This window comes from Canis lupus, chromosome X (genome assembly GCF_011100685.1).
Source record: "Canis lupus familiaris isolate Mischka breed German Shepherd chromosome X, alternate assembly UU_Cfam_GSD_1.0, whole genome shotgun sequence".
NCBI lineage: Eukaryota > Metazoa > Chordata > Mammalia > Carnivora > Canidae > Canis > Canis lupus.
Window position 1 is genome coordinate 106,352,253 of NC_049260.1, and position 21,894 is coordinate 106,374,146.

General features: G+C 40.7%; 1 protein-coding gene and 1 pseudogene across 11 annotated transcripts in view; one reads left to right on the forward strand and one right to left on the reverse strand.

The window, feature by feature from the left end:
• LOC611751 (protein FAM122A-like) overlaps positions 1–21,894 on the forward strand; it is a 77,995-nt gene that overhangs the window by 2,903 nt on the left and 53,198 nt on the right. For 6 of the 11 annotated variants that reach the window (XM_038588358.1, XM_038588356.1, XM_038588361.1 and 3 more), the window contains exons 2-4: positions 597–783; positions 7,327–7,405; positions 10,441–10,521. In XM_038588358.1, the coding sequence (XP_038444286.1) occupies positions 597–783; positions 7,327–7,405; positions 10,441–10,521 (347 nt within the window). Of the gene's footprint in view, positions 1–209; positions 365–397; positions 454–596; positions 784–7,326; positions 7,406–10,440; positions 10,522–21,894 lie in introns of those variants that run through there. The other 5 variants (XM_038588362.1, XM_038588364.1, XM_038588366.1 and 2 more) reach the window with 3 other exon arrangements.
• Positions 16,846–20,405, reverse strand: LOC102155645 (annotated as a pseudogene).

Genomic DNA, 21,894 nt, shown 5'->3' on the forward strand with positions numbered 1-21,894 from the left:
CTTACTCCTCCCCACCCATTCTTTCCTAAATAACGGTGAGTGAAACCATCCCAGGGTTCACATAGGAGCAGAGGAACAACCACGGTGAATCGCCCCCGAGAAGAGACTAAGAGAGGACCTGGGTTGGAGTAAAAAGGTGACTCCTAAGACTGCGCGTGCCCCCCAGGCAAGGCTGACAAAGGGCGCCCCTATTGACTCTCATTGCTTGCGTAATAAGCATGCGTCAGCAGGCGGGACGGGACGCAGGCGCAGAGGGGCGGCACCCGACGGATTCTCGAAGGCGACAGGTTGTAGTTTTCGTTTTGGCCGGAAAGGCTTACCTGGGCTTTCCTTTGCTGAGAGAAATAGAGAACGATTCGCGGAGGTGACTAAGATAAATTCCTCATTTTCATTATAGACTTGGAAGTGGAGGATCTTCTCAGCGTTAGGAACCTCGAGCTTGGATGGTGGGAGGTTCGGAGTCAATCCTACCCCACTTAGTGCCCACTGGTATTAGGGATGGTAGGGCTGTCAAGGTGAGTACCTCACTCCTCTAAGAGGTTCCTCCTCTCTTCTCTTTTTCCCCTTTTCCTCTCTGCCTACATCTCCTCACCCAGTTGACTTGTCCTTATGTGAATGGGAGCCAGAAAACCTTGAGAACTTGGAATCAAAGAGTGGCTTCTTCTTCGACGTGGACATGGCACAAGAGAAAATGGAACTAGACTTGGAGCTGCTGCCAACTTCAGCCACCACAGACAACACGCTGAGAAGATCCAACAGCGCCCCTTTGATCAATGGGCTTGGGTGAGCAGGATTGAGATATTAGAGGAGGCAAGCTGGGGGTGGGTGGCAGGAGGTGGGGAAAGCTACTTCCAATAGCATTCCCATGCCTTTCTCCATCGAGGTTCTACAGGTATCTCCCTTGTTCCTGCTGTCCGGAGAGCTCACCCTCAGACTTGGGGGGAGTGGGATGGGCTGGCAGGAGGGAGAGCACACACCTACCCTGAGGTTGACACACATGTGAACCTGGACGTCCTCTTCTGACAGTCCACCAGGACCAAAAAGCAGCAACCTATTGGTGTGGAGCACAACTTTTCTAACTTCACCCTCTTACCCACTCCTTTGAAGAAACAGCATTCCCCACCCTCGCCTCCAGATCTTCTGTGATGACTGTAATTTTCTGTCATTCTCTTAGCTGCTTTGTCACCTCTGACCTTCACTTCCAGCAAATGGAAATGGTTACCAAGCGAATAAGCTCAGACCTTTTTTACACCTAGTTTTTATTTGAACAAAAAGTTTAGGTACCACAAAAACTTGACCCCATAAATTTTGCGTTCTCAATGGCCGATACTGTCCCCAACTTGGTTCTTGGGGGTGTGCGAAAAAATCTTGCTCTTTCTATATATAAGTCACAACTATACATAAACATTTTGTGAGACTTTTCAAGAGGGAGTAATTGGGGGCAGAGGGGAATGTTGAAAATGGCTCCTTAGAGGGCTGATAGTGAAAAGCATAAGATTTAGAAACACTGTCCTGATGATTAACTATTTTCTGGACGCATCCAAAAGTCTGGCATGACACATGCTTATAATTTCTTTACATAGAATTTGAAAGTAAGATCTTGGATCTCATATCCCAGGGTCATATAAAGTTTTATCAGTATTGTAAAAATGTTTGGAAAATGCACTCGCTCATTGTGTTAGTAACTTTGCTCCTTCCTTTTGCTAGCATCGTTCTAATTGATAGGTATAAATCACAATTGTTAGAAGTGAACACAGAGACCATATCTACCCTCCTTATTTAACATGAGGAAACCAAGGCCCGTAAGTCTCTACAGTGACATAGTAACAGAGCCAGGACTAGGAACCTGTGTCTCCTGATTCCTATGCTTAGTGGTTTGTCCACTACTAATCAACTTTTAGGCTTTTTTTAAGTCTTGTTTATTTATTTTACAGTGAGAGAAAGTGCAAGCATGGGTGGGGGGAGCAGAGGGAGAGGGAGAGAGGAACTCAGGCTCAGTGCTCAGCACGGAGCCTGACACCAGCTTGATCCCACAACCCTGAGATCACAACCTGAACCAAAACCAAGAGTCGGAGGCTTAACTGACTGCCCACCCAGGCATCCGTCAACTTCTAAGCTTATTAACTCTAACCAAATGCAGCTTTTTGGTCATTTGAGGAAAGAAGAATATACTGGACAAAATGAAATGCAAACTAAGATTAAACAGAAAATACATAATTTTTTAAAAATATTTTATTTATTCATGAGAGACACAGAGAGAGACAGAGACATAGGCAGAGGGAGAAGCAGTCACCTGAAGGGAGCCAGATCGAAACTCAATCCCAGGACCCTAGTTTTACACCATTCAGGGAGCCTGATGTGGGACTCGATCCCAGGACTCTGGGATCATGTTCCAAGCTGAAGGCAGATGCTCAACCACTGAGCCACCCAGGCGTCCCAATGTAATATTTTTTTAATAGGTAAAGAAATAAAGGGGCAGCACTGTACAAGTTGGACAGAAAACAAGAATATTCTATAAATTCAGGATTGACTCTAATCCTTTTGTATGAAAACATGAATTGTAAAAAAAAAAAAACATGAATTGTTGTGAACCCACGCTACTAGAAGAAAACACTTGGGGCAAATATTGGTTTTATTTGAAGCCTTTATGAAATGAAAAAAACACATTGCAAACAGTCCTAGAAGCAAGGAGAGTGATGGCTGTTATCCCTTCATGCTTTGTTTTGTTTGGCAAAGGACTTATTTTTTTTTATTTTTATCATATTAGAGCATATAGTTACAGTGTTGAATTCTATCACTTATGCTCCTGACACATGAAGTGAAATTGGTACAGAAAGGTAAGAGGCGATTGCATATTTACTTAGTAGGAGTTACAGATAAACTGCAAGGTGGGGCAGTCCCAGTGGCGCAGAGGTTTAGCGCTGCCTGCAGCCCGGGGCGTGATCCTGGGGATCTAGGATCGAGTCCCGCGTCGGGCTCCCTGCGTGGAGCCCGCTTCTCCCTCTGCCTGTGTCTCTGCCTCTCTCTCTGTGTCTCTATGAATAAATAAATAAAATATTAAAAAAAGAAAGAAAGAAACTGCAAGGTGGATCAGGTCAGACTCTTGTCTGTCAAAAAGAATAGCATCGAAGTGCTACATAATACGCCTGAGGGCAGGGAACTTGGCCAAATGATCTCCTGAGGGCAGATTTTGTGCTGTTGTGACCGGCTTACGATGTGGTCAGGGAAGCGAGAACAGTTTAGAGTAGAATTAGACTACGCCTTAGTTGAATTCATGCTCACCTCCATTCTCCTCGGTTGCATGTGTACACTGCTCACCTCCCTCACTTTCACTTATTTGAACCCCTAAAACTCGCCCCTTGCACTGATCACTAAATAATTGTTGCACTTCTGTCAAGTAATTTTCCAGTTCTGCTTGATGCTTGTATATAAACTCAATCTCTCTCGCACCCACACTTGCAGAATTTGTTCCTTAAATATCATCTTTAATACAAGTATTAACTGTTTAAAGGAGTTTCTGTACTGTTTTGTGCACATCTTGTATTAATAAAAATACCAATGTCAAAAGTTTTGAACCTCTTAGTTCTTTATACTCGTTAGCCCTCTGCTTAGCTGACTTCACTACTGGTGTCAATAACTTTATTTGAAGGTAGTAGTTTTTTTGTTTTTGTTTTTGTTTTTGTTTTTTACTTCTCTGGCCCTTAGGAGAATTAGAGAGTAAGTTCTGGGATTTCTGCCAGTGCCTTCCTGCTGTAAATACTCTAGCTTGACTCTGCATTTAAACTGCTTGAAAGTCAAACTACTTGGGCCAAATCCAGCCTGCCACTTGGTTTTGTAAATAAAGTTTTATTGGAACATAGCCAGGCCCATTTGCTTACCTATTGTCCACAGCCACTTTCCCACTACAGTGACAGATTTGAGTAGTTGCCACAGAGATTAGATGTCCCACAAAGCCCAAAATATTTGCTGTCTGGCCCTTTGCAGAAGAAGTTTGCCAACCATCTGGCTTATTAATTCTTACAACCCTGGAAGGAGAACAGTGGCCATAGAGAATGATTGCTTTGGGAATATAACTGGAATAAACATATTGTAGCTTAGATTTTTCGACAGAGCTACTTAAGGATCATTTAATGTGGACCATTGAACATATATCTAGTTATACTGCCTTCACTTTGTCTAAGTGGTAGCACTTAACTCAGTTGTAGATATCACCTAGGATTTTATGAATTCATGTTGAATCACTCCTACCAGTTGAAAATATATACTTCCTCATTATTCCTTTCAGTTATAGTCTTATTAAAATTGACAGACAAAAATTTAGGGGAAAATATAATTACCGGCTTTGAGAATTACTCCCCCCCGACCATACAAAAAAGTGGAAATATGCAACCCATTAGTGTCTCTCCAACATTCTTATAAGTTACTGCTAGAATATATTCCTGTTCTTAAAAAGGAAAATGACTGGGAAATGAGTAAAACTTAGACCCATATATACATATCCTCATAAAATATTGAGTTACTGCCTGTTATATATAAATGACCATGCTGCAAATATGTGTCTTGATTCAATAAGCTTTTAATTTAGTAGGGCAAATAAATAATCAGAGGACTTAAATATATGATAGGGTAAGATATATGCTTAAGGAGGGAAAGAAAGTGCTAGGGAGATTCGAAGAATTGAGTGAGAAATGAGAGCAGAGTTGGTGAGGGATAAGGAAAATGTTCTTAGGAGGCATATGAGATGGGTCCTGATGGATTGATAGGATGCAGACAGGAAGAGAGGAGCTGGAGAGCTGGGACAGCATTCCAAGTATATGGAACAAGCTTGGGTACAGAAAAACATAGGTGTGTTCCAGAGAGCTGGTCAACTCTGCCCGGGTCGCTGGCTCACAGATACTCATCTGCTGACCAGTGCTGACCCTAGGTGACATTTCCACCAATCCCTGTTTTTAAAAAAAGTGCAGAGTGGGGATCCCTGGGTTGCTCAGCGGTTTAGCGCCTGCCTTTGGCCCAGGGCGCAATCCTGGAGTCCCAGGATCGAGTCCCACGTCGGGCTCCCGGCATGGAGCCTGCTTCTCCCTCCTCCTGTGTCTCTGCCTCTCTCTCTCTCTCATAAATAAATAAATAAATAAATAAATAAATAAATAAATAAATCTTTCTTTAAAAATGCAGATAAATATGTTGTGATGTAGTTGGCCAATTGTCCTTTCCTGGGCTGTATTTTACCCTGTGAATATTATAATTTTTTAATATAGCAAAATGTCCTTTTATTTTATTTTATTTTGTTTTTCTAGTGGCTAAATTCTTTTTTTTTAATAAAATAATTTTTATTGGTGTTCAATTTACCGACATACAGAATAACACCCAGTGCTCATCCCGTCAAGTATCCCCCTCAGTGCCCATCACCCACTCACCCCCACCCCCCGCCCTCCTCCCCTTCCACCACCCATAGTTCGTTTCCCAGAGTTAGGAGTCTTTATGTTCTGTCTCCCTTTCTGATATTTCCCACACATTTCTTCTCCCTTCCCTTATATTCCCTTTCACTATTATTTATATTCCCCAAATGAATGAGAACATACACTGTTTGTCCTTCTCCGATTGACTTACTTCACTCAGCATAATACCCTCCAGTTCCATCCACGTTGTAAAATGTCCTTTTAAAAAATTTATTTGAGGGATCCCTGGGTGGCGCAGCGGTTTGGCGCCTGCCTTTGGCCCAGGGCACGATCCTGGAGACCCGGGATCGGATCCCACGTCGGGCTCCCGGTACATGGAGCCTGCTTCTCTCTGCCTGTGTCTCTGCCTCTCTTTCTCTCTCTGTGACTATCATAAATAAATAAAAATTTAAAAAAATATATTAAAAAATTTATTTGACAGAGCAAGCACAAGCAGCGGGAGCAGTAGGCAGAGACAGAGGGAGAAGTAGGGAGCCCAATGTGGGACTCGATCCCAGGACCCCAGGATCCTGACCTGAGCCAAAGGCAGATGCTTAACCAACTGAGCCACCCAGGCACACCTCCAAAATGTCCTTTTATAAATGAAATGATGATCTTGGTAGATGGTAGGATTTTTTTTAATGACCTTACTTGGGAAAAGAAAGATGGTTAGCAACTATATGTTTGTGCCAGGATTTTGTTGTGAAATTTTACTAGTCCATGAAATCCAAAAACCTAGAGCTAAATGGTGGAGGGCTTTGAATGTCATAGGAAAAAGAATGTAACTGAATCCAGCTCACAATGAAGAGAGTTACTGAAAGTTGTGAGCAGGAGAGCAACCTGTTCTTCAGGAGGGCGACTTGGCAGTCTGATACGTAGACTGCCGTAGAGATAAAAGCGAAATGAAAGGACGAATTAGACTATTGCAGAGTCTGTAGGAAAGTAAAAAGGCTTTGAATTGGTTTTTGGCAAGGAGCATGAAAAGAGTAAGATGGCAGTAAGAGAGACCTAGCACCTGATTGGATATGGGGGGAGAGGAGGAAGGAAGTTAAGGATGACTTCTTACCATCATCGGGGAAACCTGGATGAAAGGTACATGGGAACCTTCTGTATTTTTTGCAACGTCTTGTGAGTCTTAAACAGCTTCAAAATAGAAAGTTAAAATGAAAAGAAGACATCTTAAGGAAAAGACTTCTTCAGGGTCCCAAGCTCATATAGGGCTGAGACACCATCAAAGCTGAGGAAGACTAGCCCCCGCTTTAACAGACAACAGTTGCTTAGCTTTGGTCTGTTGTTGCCATGTGGAAATGTGGCCCAGTGTGGCCACAGCTTGCAAATTTTCAAAAGAAGCTAGAAATATGGAATCTAGATTATTTATGTGAAACTCTCAGTGTTTCGAGAGTGTGCAACTAACTTAAAATATTTTAATACTGAGTAGATCAAAACATATCTGTGAAAATCTCAGTTCTGTAACCTCTGCTATTTGATTATCGCTCTTGTTCATGTGAAAACTTTAGAGTTGAGAGGGAATTGGTACTACACACTGTAGCTTCAACCATAAACTTAAATCAGTTACAGGTTTGCACAGAAAATGATGCATTTCCAAGGTCATGATAAATTATTCTTGGTAGCATGATTAGTGGTAAAGTGGCATACTTGAGAATTCCTTCCCTTACACGGACGTTTGTTAGGCTTAGCCAACTGAGGCTTTGTGTGCATGTATGTGTGCATGCATGTGTGTGTGCATGTGTTTTAATTTCTCCATCTACACAGCTATCTCCACAAAGAATGCATTTACATTAATGGCATCGCTATTTAAGTAATTGAAATCTTATTTCTTTAAAAAAATTTTTTTCATTATGGATTTCAAATGTTTTCTTTTCCTTCATAGTGATAACTCACAGGTGTTCCAAGGTGACACATTAACAACTCGAAGAAATAGCACAACGTTTATGACACAACATTGTCCGGTAAGAAAATGCTTGTAGCAGCCTCACTGGCCAAGGCTTGTGCTATTGGTCTCAACTTGTGGTTCTCAAACTTGAGTATGCACCTGGAAGGCTTATTAAAACAGACTACTGATCCCCAACCCCAGAGTTTCTGATTCTGGAGATCTGGGGTAGGGCCTGAAAATTTGCCTTTCCAATAAGTTCCCAATTTGAGAAAAAGTGCTCTAAACATCACTGAAGGAAAAATAAACACATTGACTACAGTTATGATTGCTTTGCTGCAGCTGCAGCAGAATTAACTTTTAAATCCCATCTGGATTTAACATTGAGATTTGTTTTTATGTATAGGGCCATCTGGCTTCCAATTTTTAAAAGAACATTCTAATTTTGAGAGAAAAAATTGCAAGCTCTCCTAAGAGTAGTTTTTAGGCTTTTACTTAGACTTTTATCTCACATTCATCTTGAATTGAAAATAAAGTTTGTTTTTCATGGTGTTATAATGTAATCTCTAAATTATAACTCTTATCTACCAATTATCCTGTAAACATAGGAAATATGCTTATAGATCAGTAAACCAAAATGAACAAATGATTCACTCTATGAATCTTTTTATTGATGTGAAATTCATATAAGATACAGTTAACTATTTTAAAGTATATGATTCAGGGGCATTTAGTGCATTTACAATGTTGTTCAACTACCACCTCTCTCTTGTTTCAAAAAGCAGACATCTTGGGGCACCTGGGTGGCTCAATCTGTTGAGCATCTCATCTGACTCTTGATTTTGGCTCAGGTCACAATCTCAGGGTCGTGAGATCAAGCCCCATGTCAGCTCTGTGCTGGGCATGGAGCCTGCTTGAGATTCTCTCTCTACCTTCTCCACCCTCCCTCTAAAAAAAAAAAAAGAAAAAGAAAAAAAGAAAAGAAAAGAAAAGAAAAGAAAAGGAAAAAACACATCCCTGTTTGTTTTGTTCCCTACATGGAAAGCTTTCAGATTTTCATTATTGAGTATAATATTAGCTATAGGTTTTGGTAAATGCCCTTTATCATGTTAGGGAAGTTCCTTTCTATTCCTACTTGCTGAGTATTTTTATCATGAAAGCATGTTGAATTGTTTCAAATGCTTCCTGCATTAATTGAGATGATCATGTGTTTTTACCCCCTTTGTTCTGTTAATAAAATACATTACATTGATTTTCTTATATTGAACCACCTTCACATTCCTGGAATAAATCCCACTTGGTCCTATTGTATAATCCTTTTAATGTACTATTAGATTTGGCTTGCTATTATTTTGTTGAGAACTTTTCCATCCGTATTCATAAGGGACGTTGGTCTGTAGTTTTCTTATAGTATCTTTGCTGCCTTTGATATCAGGGTAATGCTATCTCATATAGAATATATTAGGAGGGATCCCTGGGTGGCGCAGCAGTTTGGCACCTGCCTTTGGCCCAGGGCGCAATCCTGGAGACCCGGGATTGAATCCCACGTCAGGCTCCCGGTGCATGGAGCCTGCTTCTCCCTCTGCCTGTGTCTCTGCCTCTCTCTCTCTCTCTCTCTCTCTGTGACTATCATAAATAAAAAAAGATAACCTCCAAGAAAAGTCCTTAAAAAAAAAGAATATATTAGGAAATGTTCCTCCTCTTCTATTTTTGGAAGAGTTTGAGCAGGATTGGTATTGATCCTTTAAATGTTTGGTGAAATTCACCAGTGAAACCATATCCAGTCCTAAACTTTTCTTTGTTGGGAGGATTTTGAAACAGATTCAGTCTCTATACTTGTTTACAGATCTGTTGAGATTTTCTCTTTTCTCTTGAGCTGATTTGGTAATTTGTGTGTTTTTTAGGAATTTGCCCATTTCTTCTAGATTATCCAATTTGTTGACATACAATTGTTCATAGATTTCTCTTACATGATTTTTAGTGAAATATTATAGCTTGGACCTCATTTTAAATTATTGCTTCCTAATCTTGAAACTGGATATTTTCTGTGGTGCCCGGGTAGCAAAGTCAGTTAAGTGTCCAACTCTTGGTGTCAAATCAGATTGTGATCTCATGGATCGTGGGATCAAGCCCTATGGTGGGCTCTGCACTCAGCACAGAGTCTGCTTGAGACTTTCCTTCCCTCTCCCTCTGCCTCTCCCCACTCCTTTCTCTTATTTTTAAAGAAATTATATATAAAAAAGAACCTGGATATTTTCTTCTTAGTAGAATGGTATCTAGTATAAATTCCACAAATGCAATATTTTACTGGGAAAAAATTAGAATTGTTCATTAAATAAATCTTTCTTCTTCTCTTCATTCACTCATTTACTCATTCACTTAACAATATTTATTGAGCACTTGTTTGTCTATCAAAGACCTGCATACCTAGTCATTCTTCTTTTCTACTCACCTAAGTCAACAAATATTTTTAAGAACCTCCTATGTATTAAGCTCTGATCTAGTTGCCAGAGAGATTTAACCTAGTAGGGGGGCTGAAGTAGGAATGACCTCCCTTAGTTGAGATCTTACTGATTTGTAGGAGTTAGCTAGCTTGGGATATGGATCATAGGGACAGGCAGTATTCCAGATTAAAAAAAATGTCATGTGTGAAGGCCTGGAAACTAAAGGGAGTATAGTGTGTCAAGAATAGAGCGTATAGAGAATTTGAAACAAGTGCATTCTGGCCAGGGTGGGAGTAAAGATGAAGTGATGAGGGCGCCTGGGTGGCTCAGTCGGATGGGTGTCTGCCTTTGGCTCAGGTCATAATCACTGGGTCCTGGGATCGAGCTCCACATTGGGCTCCCTGCTCATTGTGGTGTCTGCTTCTCCCTCTCCCTCTGCCCCTGCTTGTGCTTGCTGCTCTCTCTCTCTCTTGTGCACTCTCTCTCTCTCAAATAAATAAATAAAATCTTTAAAAAAATAAAAATTTAAAAATTATGAAGTGATGAGAGTTGGGATTGGAGATGTGGAGTAGTGTAAGATCTGTGGAAGTAGGGCCTTCCAAGTCATGCTAAAGATTTTTCACTTTAAAAAAAAAAAGAAAAAAAAGATTTTTCACTTTGTCCTCCTAAGGCCAATGTGAAGCCATTGAAGAATTCTAAATATGTGATTGACATGACCAGATTCACATCTTTGAGAGATGGCTGCAGAGTGGTAAGTAGATTGGGAGTAGACAAAGATGTGGGATAATTGTATAGGAGGCAAGTACAGTGACCCTGGCTACTGTGATGGCTGTGGCTGTGAAGAAGAGTGGAAGATTCATGAGATATTTGAAAGGTAGAATCAGTTGCTGATAGATTTGATGGAGGGCGGGTGATGGTGGTAGCAAAGAGGACTACTAGGCCTCTGGCTTGGGCAACTAATGGGTCCAGTGGGGCCACAGAAGAGGGGAAACTTTAGCAAAAACGTGGATAAAGAAGGGAAAACAAGTTTAGTGTTGGACATGTTCAGTTTGAAGTTCTCTATTTAAATTTTTTTTTATTTTTATTTATGATAGCCACAGAGAGAGAGAGGGGGGCAGAGACATAGGCAGAGGGAGAAGCAGGCTCCATGCACCCGGAGCCCGATGTGGGATTTGATCCCGGCTCTCCAGGATCGCGCCCTGGGCCAAAGGCAGGCACCAAACCGCTGCGCCACCCAGGGATCCCTCTCTGAGATCTCTAAATAGAAATGTTAGTTGTACTAGTTTGAAGCTCAGGATAGAGATCTGGGCTAGAAACACACATTTAGGCATTATCAATAGATCCTTATTTAAAGCTATGGGAATGAATGATATGATGTATGGAAAGAATATAAAAGGAGAAAAGAGGCTCTAGGAAACAGCTTTATTTTTTTAAAGATTTTATTTATTTATTTGACAGAGAGAGAGAGAGAGAGCATGACCTCATGAGCAGGGGGAGTGGCTGGCAAAGGGAGAGGGAGAAACTGACTCCCCATAGAGCAGGAAGCCCCATATGGGTCTTGATCCTTGGACCCCAGGATCATGCATGACCTGAGCCAAAGACAGCCACTTAACTGACTGCCACTTAGAAGCCCATAGGAAACAGCTTTAAAAGATCACCAGTAGTACCTTGAAAAAACAAGGAAAAGTATTAAGTCATACGCTATCTAGTGGTCAAACATGATAAAAACTGAAGGTGTCCTTTGAGTTACTAAAATGGAAATTATTCATGAATTTCTTATATTTGCAAGCAAGTTCCATGGAGAGAGGGGTGGGGTGAGATGAAGCCAGATTGGATTGGGTTGAAGAATGAATGCCTGAGAAGTGAGGACCTACAAGTGGCATCATACAGACTTAGCTTGGTTATTCACATGCACATTACTCTTTCTATGCCTTAGTTTCCTCCTCTGCAAAATGGGAATGTGACAGTGTCTGCCTCATAGGTTTGTTGAAGTGAGTACATTAATCAGTGTAAAATATCTCAACAAAAACTGGAAGAAAAAAGACTTAGAGCACATCGTACAGCAATGTGAATATACATGACACCGCCAAACTGGTACATTTAAACATTGTTAACATGGTAAATTTTATGTTATGTGTATTTTACCACAGTTTAAAGAAAGAAAAATGTGGGGCACTGGGTAGCTCAGACAGTTAAGTATCTTTTTTTTTCTTTTTAATTTTTATTTATTTATGATAGTCACACAGAGAGAGAGAGAGAGAGAGAGAGACACAGGCAGAGGGAGAAGCAGGCTCCATGCACCGGGAGCCCGACGTGGGATTCGATCCCAGGTCTCCAGGATCGCGCCTTGGGCCAAAGGCAGGCGCCAAACCGCTGCGCCACCCAGGGATCCCTACAGTTAAGTATCTGCCTTCAGCTCAGGTCATGATCCCAGGGTTCTGGAATCGAACCCTGCTTGGGGCTCCCTGGTCAGCTGGGAGCCTGCTTTTCCCTCTCCATCTTCCCCTCTCCGCTGCTTATTCTCTCTCTCTCTCAAATAAATAAAATCTTTTAAGAAATAAAGGAAAAAAAAAAGAAAAAAAAAAGAAATAAAGGAAAACTGCCTATAGCATATAAAAAGTTATCACTCTGCACAGCACTGACACATACTAAGTGCTTAATAAGTATTAGATGTTTTAATAGTAATAGTACATATAGAGAGCAAACATGTACCTGGCAATTTTTAAAATGCATAATCTTCCTTAGGCATTCTAGGCTCTTAATGTGCATAAGGTTCAATGTAATATAATGCATGTTTAAAACAATCATTTTACAGAATAGTCATGTTTCACATAACTGACATCATTCACACTTATTTGTTGATGGGAGTTTCAAGACTTATTGGTTTGGCTTGCTGTAACAGCATAATGTATACTTTTATTTTGCTCAAAGTATCACTTCACTATTGTAAGACTTATGTATATTGATACTTGCTTTCAGTATAAATAGGCTGAATTGTCTAGGAGAATGATGTGATAATTAGGATGTTTCCGCAGACGTAACAAAATCCTGGTATATTACATTACAAAATAGAAATATCATTCTTAGGACACTTGGGTGGCTCAGTGGTTGAGCCTTTGGCTCGGGGTGTGATCCCAGAGTCCCGGGATATAGTCCCACATTGGGCTCCCTGCATGGGGCCTGCTTCTCCCTCTGCCTGTGTCTCTGCCTCTCTGTCTGTGTCTCTCATGAATAAATAAAATCTTTTTAAAAAAGAAATATCATTCCTGAAAAAATACATGTATTGTTGAGTGATAACATGAATCCTAGGTGTAAGGGTCCTATCTCATACTACACTGTCCTTAAAATTGGTGCCGCAAGAACCTAGAGTAGCCAAATTCATAGAGACAGAAAGTGGAATGGTGGTTGCCGGGGTCTGGGGATGGTGGTGGAATGAGAGGGGGTTTAATGGGTATAGAGTTTTGGTTTTGCAAGATGAAAAGAGTTCTGGAGATTGGTTGCACAACAATATGAATATAGTTAACACCACTGAACTTTACACTTAAAATGGTTAAGTTGGCAAATTCTACGTGTATCTTATCTCAAGAATTTTCAAAATCAGGACTGCTTTTCATATATTTCAATGTAGGTAAAATGGTTTTAGAAAAAATTGCAGTGGTAGAGTGCATTGAAGAACCATGGATGCAATTTAACATGCAGATAAAAATGCACATTTCCAACCCTTGTAAAAATCTGTTCTCTCACAATTACTTTAATTAAGCTCCAATATTATCCTCTGTACTCTCAGAAAATCACTCCACCCCACTTCTGATGAGCAGAAACTCAAGGCCCTCCTCTGACGTGGGCACCATGCTTTCCCCCCATCTTATCCCTTCGCTGTATATCCAAAGAACTCTAGGGTTAGTGTACCTGTTCCCCACTCTTACACTAGGAATTCTCTTCCTGGCACCTCTGTTGAATTGGATGTGGCCACATTTCTTCTGTCTCCACTCCCTCCTACTCCAAGAAAAGCAGGAGAAATGTTTCGTCTTCTTGTCAGAAATGTTTGTGCTCTTCTTGAACAATTTTTCCCTTTTAATTTTATGGCTACTGATATTTTTCTGATTAGGTTTAGCTTTTCATGTGGCAGCTACAAACTAAATTTAATTTACAGCCCACCCAGTAGTGAGTGCATAATACATTCCTGGCCGTGCTTTATGCTCTGTCTTGCTAGCCTACATTTAATTCATGTTCAGGATCAGTCATTGCAGGAACTAGGCAGAGGCATTGATAAACATAGCATACAGCTCTTGTTCAGGATTTTCTAAGTGCTTTATCTCTAGTGACTACAGAAGCAATGGGTTAAAAATAGCAAACGTAGTAAAGTTAAAATTCTTTCCAAAGAATTTAATGTCTTTACAATATCAGTTTTCTGTGGTTTCTCTTTTAAATGGAACTGAGCTTGATCTTTCCTATCTTAATTCCTTCCTTGCAGATAATGCTTGGGAATTGCTTCGCCCACCATACTCCCCAACACCTTCTACTCCTCCCCACCCCCATGACCTTGTTCCTTGGTCCTGGCACTCTTGCTTCTTTCTAAGGACTCCCTCTCTCCACCTCCTACCTCCAGAGTGTGAAAGAAAGGCACAATGAGAAATTTACACAAAAGACATCCAGTGAAGTTTATTGACATATCAGAAATGCTTTGTTTCTATTTTAATACTTTGTTTCATGTAGAAAAATTATCTTAGGTAATTCCCTTGCAAACACCACCTATAATAGTTAACTTATGGGAGATTCTCTTCCAGAAGCCTTCTTTTCTCCAATTAAGTTTTCAAATCATTCCTAAAAAATGCCAGGTCCAATATTTAATCCATACATTGTGGCTTATGATTTTTTACCTCAAGGTCAAATCTTACCTTCCCCAGATGTTTCACACTACATTCCTGCTAATCTCATCAGTTTTAGTCAGGCAGTCTTCTCAGGATTTCCTAGATAAAGTTTTCCAATAGGAAATTCTAAGCCTTTACCTGAAACTAACCAGTTCCTTCTCATTCCTTAGATATCAATTAAAAATAATCTCTTCCAGGAAGTCTTTCATAGTTTAGGACATTTTGCCACACCATGCAATTCTCTTCTTTTTGTTTTTTATAACATGTCATCATAATACAGCTAACGTACCATAATTTCTTTATGTTGAGCATATGTACATATTTGAGTTCAGGTTAGCATGTCTTTCCAATTAGAGTATTTCACATTTTATACTGTGAACTTTCTGGGCATTCGAGAGAGAACAATATACGCATCAGTAGTATGAATTAAATGTATTAAAATTCTGTTTGTTCAAAGATGAATGTGTGTGTATACATATTTGATGGATCTTTTTAAGGGAAAACCTTTATTTTTCAGATTTGGTGCATGTCACTGTATATCAACTTCTCAGTGATCGATGCTAATAAAGAGAAGCATTGGGGGAGAATATCCAAAACTGTGGATAAATCACAATATTTTCTACTTGCTTTGGACTTTATAGTATGCTTTAAGAATGGGCATACAATTTTTTAAATTAGTCATAATATCTAATGTTGGAGAGAGAAGGAAATTGATATTCTCATACACTGCTAGAAAGTAAATTTGTATAAGTTTTCTGGAGGGCAATTTGGCAATGGGTATTAATAGCATTGTGACCAAGAAATTCCATCTCTATGAATTTATCCTAAAGAATTAATTAAGGATATATACAAAGATGAGCTTAAATCTTGTTGTCACAGCATTATTTAATGAGTGAGCAAAAAAAATGTGGCAACAATATAATGGTTAGGGAATAGGTTAAATGAATGAGTCTTCATTATCTGTGTTTGAATCCTGGTTCTAGCAATTACTAGTTGTATGAACTTGAACAACTTGCATAATTTCTCTGACCCTCAGTTTTCTAATCTTTAATATGGGGACAATAATAATGTTTACAGGGATCCCTGGGTGGCGCAGCGGTTTAGCGCCTGCCTTTGGCCCAGGGCGCGATCCTGGAGACCCAGGATCGAATCCCACGTCGGGCTCCCGGTGCATGGAGCCTGCTTCTCCCTCTGTCTTTGTCTCTGCCCCTCTCTCTCTCTCTCTCTCTCTGACTATCATAAATGTTTACAGCATGGGGTTGTTGTGAGAATTGAGACAGATAAAACATGCCTGGCACATAATGAGAGCTTCTTATTATGGTACATTCATATAATAAAATATTCATCCTTTAAAAATGGTGTTGCAGGGATCCCTGGGTGGCGCAGTGGTTTGGCGCCTGCCTTTGGCCCAGGGCGCGATCCTGGAGACCCGGGATCGAATCCCACGTCGGGCTCCCGGTGCATGGAGCCTGCTTCTCCCTCTGCCTGTGTCTCTGCCTCATTCTCTCTCTCTCTCTGTGACTATCACAAATAAATAAAAATTAAAAAAAAAATGGTGTTGCAGGTAGGATGCCTGGCTGGGTTAGTCTGTAGAGCATGTGGCTCTTGATCTCAGGGTTATGAGTTCAAGCCTCACATTGGGCATAGAGCCCACTTAAAATAAAAATTAAAAAATAAATAAAAATGGTGTTGCAGGTGAATTTTAACATGGAAAGATATGTGGAATGTATTGTTATTTTTGTTTTGTTTCTACAGTAAAAATTCAGTTTATTCATCTGTTTATAACACAGTACAGGGGTGCCTGGGTGGCTCAGTTGGTTAAGGGTCCTGGGATAGATTCCTGCCCTGGGCTCCCTGTTCAATGAGGAATCTGCTTGTCTCTCTCCCTCTACCCCTCCCCTTACTCTCTCACTCTCTCTCTCTCAAATAAAATATTTTTAAAAAATAACAATACACAAGAAGCAAAGTGTTTCACATCATAGGTTTCACTTCCAATTCCTTGAACTGTTCATTTTTTGGCTGAAAGGAGAGACTAGTGGGGAAAGCCAGGCAATGCCTAGGCTACTAAAATAAGGCTGGGGTGGGGGGCAACGCTAACATCATCCTCACAGGGATGGCCACAAGGGGCTGTTCCTTACAAGCTGATTTCCTAGAACTGGTAGCAGGAAGCACAGGAGCACCACTTCTAGATGCTCACACTTCATTCAGCTCCACCACACAGGCAGGCACAGCAACACCTTCTGGCAGTTGCCCTTCCTGGCTTCCTAGATGTGGTAGTGCAGAGACATGGCATACTTTCTCTTGAATTCAGACCTAACTTTTAACACGTACCTTTCCTTCACTGTGGGCAACCATGTTTCTCATCAGGACCTTATCACAAGCCTCCTTACCCTTCATGGAATCCTAAAGTCAGTCCACAAAATAGGGGAGCTTGTTCTGAACACATTGGACTAGGGTCAGAAAAGCTTTTTCCAGGTCTCTTTTGACCTCCTCCTTGATCATAAGGGCTATAGCTCTCGTACCTTTCAAATTCTTTCTGGATGTGATACACACTTACTCAGTCATGATGCTGATCCCCTTGGGAACATCAGTTCCTTTCCTCTTCACTTCAGCATTAGAGATCATAGTATCTAGGCTCAAACAGTTCATAATCAATGACAGAGCCATCCTCTGCACTTCTACCTTTGCAAGGGCAACTGTCAGCAGAACTCACAGGATGTGTTAGAAACAGTATCCTTCTCCAAATCAGTCTTGTACATTTCCTTGTAGACTGTTAATTTCCCCTAGCACCTAATTAGTCTTTGAGCAGATGATCTCAGTGAGGGAGTCCTCATCAGTCCTCAGCACCTTCATGGGGGAGGCTTTCAGCTCGGAAGCCTCATACTGAGCAGGTGTTTCAGTAGGCTCCAAATCGCCTTTTCCAGGTGGCCAGGCACGGCTGAATTCAGTGCCCATGCAAATTCCTTTTTGGTCCTTGTCTGGTAGGTGAAGGCAATATGCTATGTCCCCTCATTGCTGTGGTTGGTCAATATGTTGGTGACAGTGACTTCATCCACACCTTTAGTCTTGATGCCATTTCAATGTTGAAAGCATTCCACTTAGCATCAAAGTAGGTGTATATTTTGACTGACCTGTATGCATATAGGGGTGTAGAGTCATCACCTTCCAAGTGGAGTTTGCACAGAATTTCATGAACAACAACAAAAAAGAACAAAAACAAACAAACAAACAAACATAAAAAGAATTTCATGAACAGTGGACATTTTGATAGATGCTGGCCCATAAGCTGAAAGCTGCAAGCATCCTCAGATGCAGAGCCAGAATGTGTTAAATAATTTTAAAAAATGGGGGGATCCCTGGGTGGCACAGCGGTTTGGCGCCTGCCTTTGGCCCAGGGCGCAATCCTGGAGACCCGGGATCGAATCCTACATCGGGCTCCCGGTGCATGGAGCCTGCTTCTCCCTCTGCCTGTGTCTCTGCCTCTCTCTCTCTCTCTGTGACTATCATAAATAAATAAAAAATTTAAAAAAAATGGGGCTTCTAGGTGATTCAGTTGGTTGAGCATCTGACTCTTGGTTTTAGCTCAGATCATATTGTCAAGGTCATGAGATCAAGCCCCATGTCTGGCTCTGTGCTTAGCACAGAGTCTTCTTGAGAGATTCTCTCTCCCTCTCCTTCTCCCTCCCCTCCTCCCCCAACTTGTGCTCTCTCTCTCTCCCAAATAAATAAAATCTTTAAAAAATTATAAAGAAAAAAATAAACTGCAAATAGTATGTGCAGTAGGATCCAGGTCTGGAAAAATAAACACCGAGATATTATTACTATGGTCATCTCTGGGTGGTGGGTGTTGCTGTTTTTTTTTCCCATTAATTACGTTTTATGCTGTGCTGTATAATGAGAAAAAAGTGAGTCAGTTTCTGTTGAAAAAAAAAAAAGATCAGGATGAGTAGATGGAGTACAGAGGGTTTTTAGGGCAGTGGAACTACTCATGATACTGTAATGATGGATATGGATCATTATACATATATCCAAACCTATAGAATGTATAACATGAAGAGTGAACTCTAATGTAGACTATGAACTTTTTATGGTAATGACGTGTCAGTGTGGGTTCACCTCTTATAACAATTTACCACTTTTTAAATTTTATTTATTCATGAGAGACAGAGAGAGAGAGGCAGAGACATAGACAGGAGAAGCAGACTCCCCGAAGGGAGCCTGATGTGGGACTCAATCCCAGGACTGGGATCATGCCCTGAGCTAAAGGCTGAGCCACCCAGGCATCCCACAATTTACCACTTTTGTTCAGCTTTTGATAGTCAGGGGAGGCTCTGCTTATGTGAGAGCAGAGGAAATCTTTGTACCTTCCGCTCAAATTTGCTGTGAACCTAAAGCTGATCTAAAAAATAAAATCTATTAGGGATCCCTGGGTGGCACAGTGGTTTGGCGCCTGCCTTTGGCCCAGGGCGCAATCCTGGAGACCTGGGATCGAATCCCACATCGGGCTCCCGGTGCATGGAGCCTGCTTCTCCCTCTGCCTATGTCTCTGCCTCTCTCTCTCTCTCTCTCTCTCTGACTATCATAAATAAATAAAAAATAAATAAAATCTATTAAAAGTAAATTAATTAAAAGATCAGATGGGAAAATGAATGAAGAATGCAGGGTAGCAAGGAATAGATATCCAAGTCTTATAAAGCTACCATATATAATTCTAGTTGTTGTTTATATGTCATTAAACATTTAATTCTAGAAATATTTGATGATGATGGTGATAATGGTGGTAGTGGTAGTAATAGTTACTATTTACTGAGCGCATACTATGTGCCAGTGCTATGTGAAACATTACATGCATTATCACCATTATCACATTTCATACAAATAGACACTTGAAACTCTTGTTACATTGCATATAACACTTCCATATAGCAACAAATAATATGTCCAATATATCTCTTTTTATACAAGTTTATGGAGAAGAGTTTCCTGACTTTTGTGAGAAGGGTCAGCTAGTAGCCTTATTGATTTAAATTAGGAATTTTTATTTTAACTATATTTTTTAGAGAGAGAGAGCAGGAGGAGGGGCAGTGGCAGAGGGAGAGAGAGAATCCTAAACAGGCTTCATGCACAGCATGGAGCCAGACATGGACCCAATCTCACCACGCTGAGATTGTGACCTGAGCCAAAATCAAGAGTTGGATGCTTAACTGACTGAACCACCCATGCTCCTTGAATTAGGAATTTTCTTGAACTATCAACCCTAGAACGTGATTAGTACAGGCTAGTCTGAATTTCTGGCCAGTGAGCAGTCATTAGCTGTCTGATACCTCCTTCTTCATAGTCATCCTCTGGATAGAAACTGAACCAGGCTCAGGCCAATGAATATGGACTGTGTCTCTTCCAAAGTTAAATAGACAGTGCTATTAGGTATAATCTGCTCATCTGTGTATACCAAAGTAGATCATTTAGCCACAGTTCAAAAAAAAAATTTTAAGTGTGCCATTCAAGGCTTTCCAGTATCTTCACCCCCTCATCCTCAGAATCTTCTATCTCTGCAGAGATACCTTGCATTACACTCACACAGGACTAGCAACCTTTCCTAAAACGTGTTTCCTAAAATAACTTTCTTAAAACATGTTTCTTAAAACATACCTAGAACTTTCCTTTTTCTGTTGCTTATGCTGTCAAACTCTTCACCCTGCGAGGCCCAACTCACACTGCCACTTTATGCCTTACCTGTCTCCCATCTCCCACTCCCTGTGCCCATTCCCTTAATCTTTGCTTTTTATCCCCCACCCCACTTTGCCTCCATTTGACACTTATTTCCTTGTCTCTTATGTAATAATTTGCTCTCATGTCTGGACTGTAAGGTGTCTGTGGATAATAACTATGGCTTATTTTTTTAAAGATTTTATTTATTCATGAGAGACAGAGAGAGAGAGAGAGAGAGAGAGAGAGGCAGAGACACAGGCAGAGGGAGAAGCAGGCTCCATACAGGGAGCCCAACGTGGGACTCAATCTTGGGTCTCCAGGATCACACCCTGGTCTGAAGGCAGGCGCTAAACCGCTGAGCCACCCGGGCTGCCCGGCTTATTTTTCTTTTAATCTCCCTTTCCCCTCTGAGTAGAAACACAGTTCCTTAAACATAGTATGGGCCCAATAAATAAATATTGAAATACTTAAGAGTTAGCCCTATTTTTCTGACAGTGGCTTGTTATGATAAGTAATTATGGCTCATTGTCCAATATAATTTAGATGTAGTGAATTTTCAGTGATCCCCATATGAATTTTCTATTATTACTTCTATAACCTTGGCTTCTAGCAAATGATTAGAAAAAAAAAAACTGGTTTTAATGATTTCTTCAGCAAAATATAACTAGTGAGGGAAAATGCTCCTTAAAGAGTCATATGATACATTTAAAAATCTAATAAAAAAATTCAGACCAGTTACTTCATAAAAATACTTCTTTATCCAACACACCTTTTGAACACTCATTTCCCCACACACCAATTCACTCCTCTTACTGCCTTTCCTGGCTAGTACCCACCCATGGGTTTCAGCTAGGAACCTCAGACCAATCTGGAGCTCTTTGCACTCTATCTTACTTTTTTATTTTTTGTAAAAGATTGATTTTATTTATTTATTTATTTATTTATTTATTTATTTATTTATTTATTATCATGTTAGAGAGGAAGTGCACGTGAGCTTAGGGAAGAAGGGTTAGAGTGAGAGAGAATCTTAAGCCGACTCCACACTCAGGGCAGAGTCGGACGAAGGGCTTGATCCCATGACCTGAGATCATGACCTGAGCCAAAATCAAGAGTTGAATGCTAACTGACTGAGCCACCCAGGCACTCCTAAGGATTTTATTTTTAAATAATCTCTACTCCCAATGTGGGACTCGAACTTACAACTCTAAGATCAAAAGAGTCCCGTGCTCTACTGACTGAGCCAGCCAAGTGACCCTCTTCTCACTTTCTCATCATTTTTCTAGTCTTCCTCCTCCTCTTCCTCCCACCCTTTTTCATTCAGACTTTCATTATCTTTTACCTGGCCTTTGATCCTGCTTCTAGTCCCTCTTCCCTCCACCCTCAATTTGTTCTGTATATGGTGCTAGGGTTGCCTTTCTAAAAGAGATATGATCTTGTTTAAAATGCCTTTGAGTTTTAAGAACTCAGAAGGATCTATGCTTCAGGTTTCCTGTTGGGCTCAAAGGCTAATGTCCAAAATCCATAATCTGGTTTCAGCTAAATTT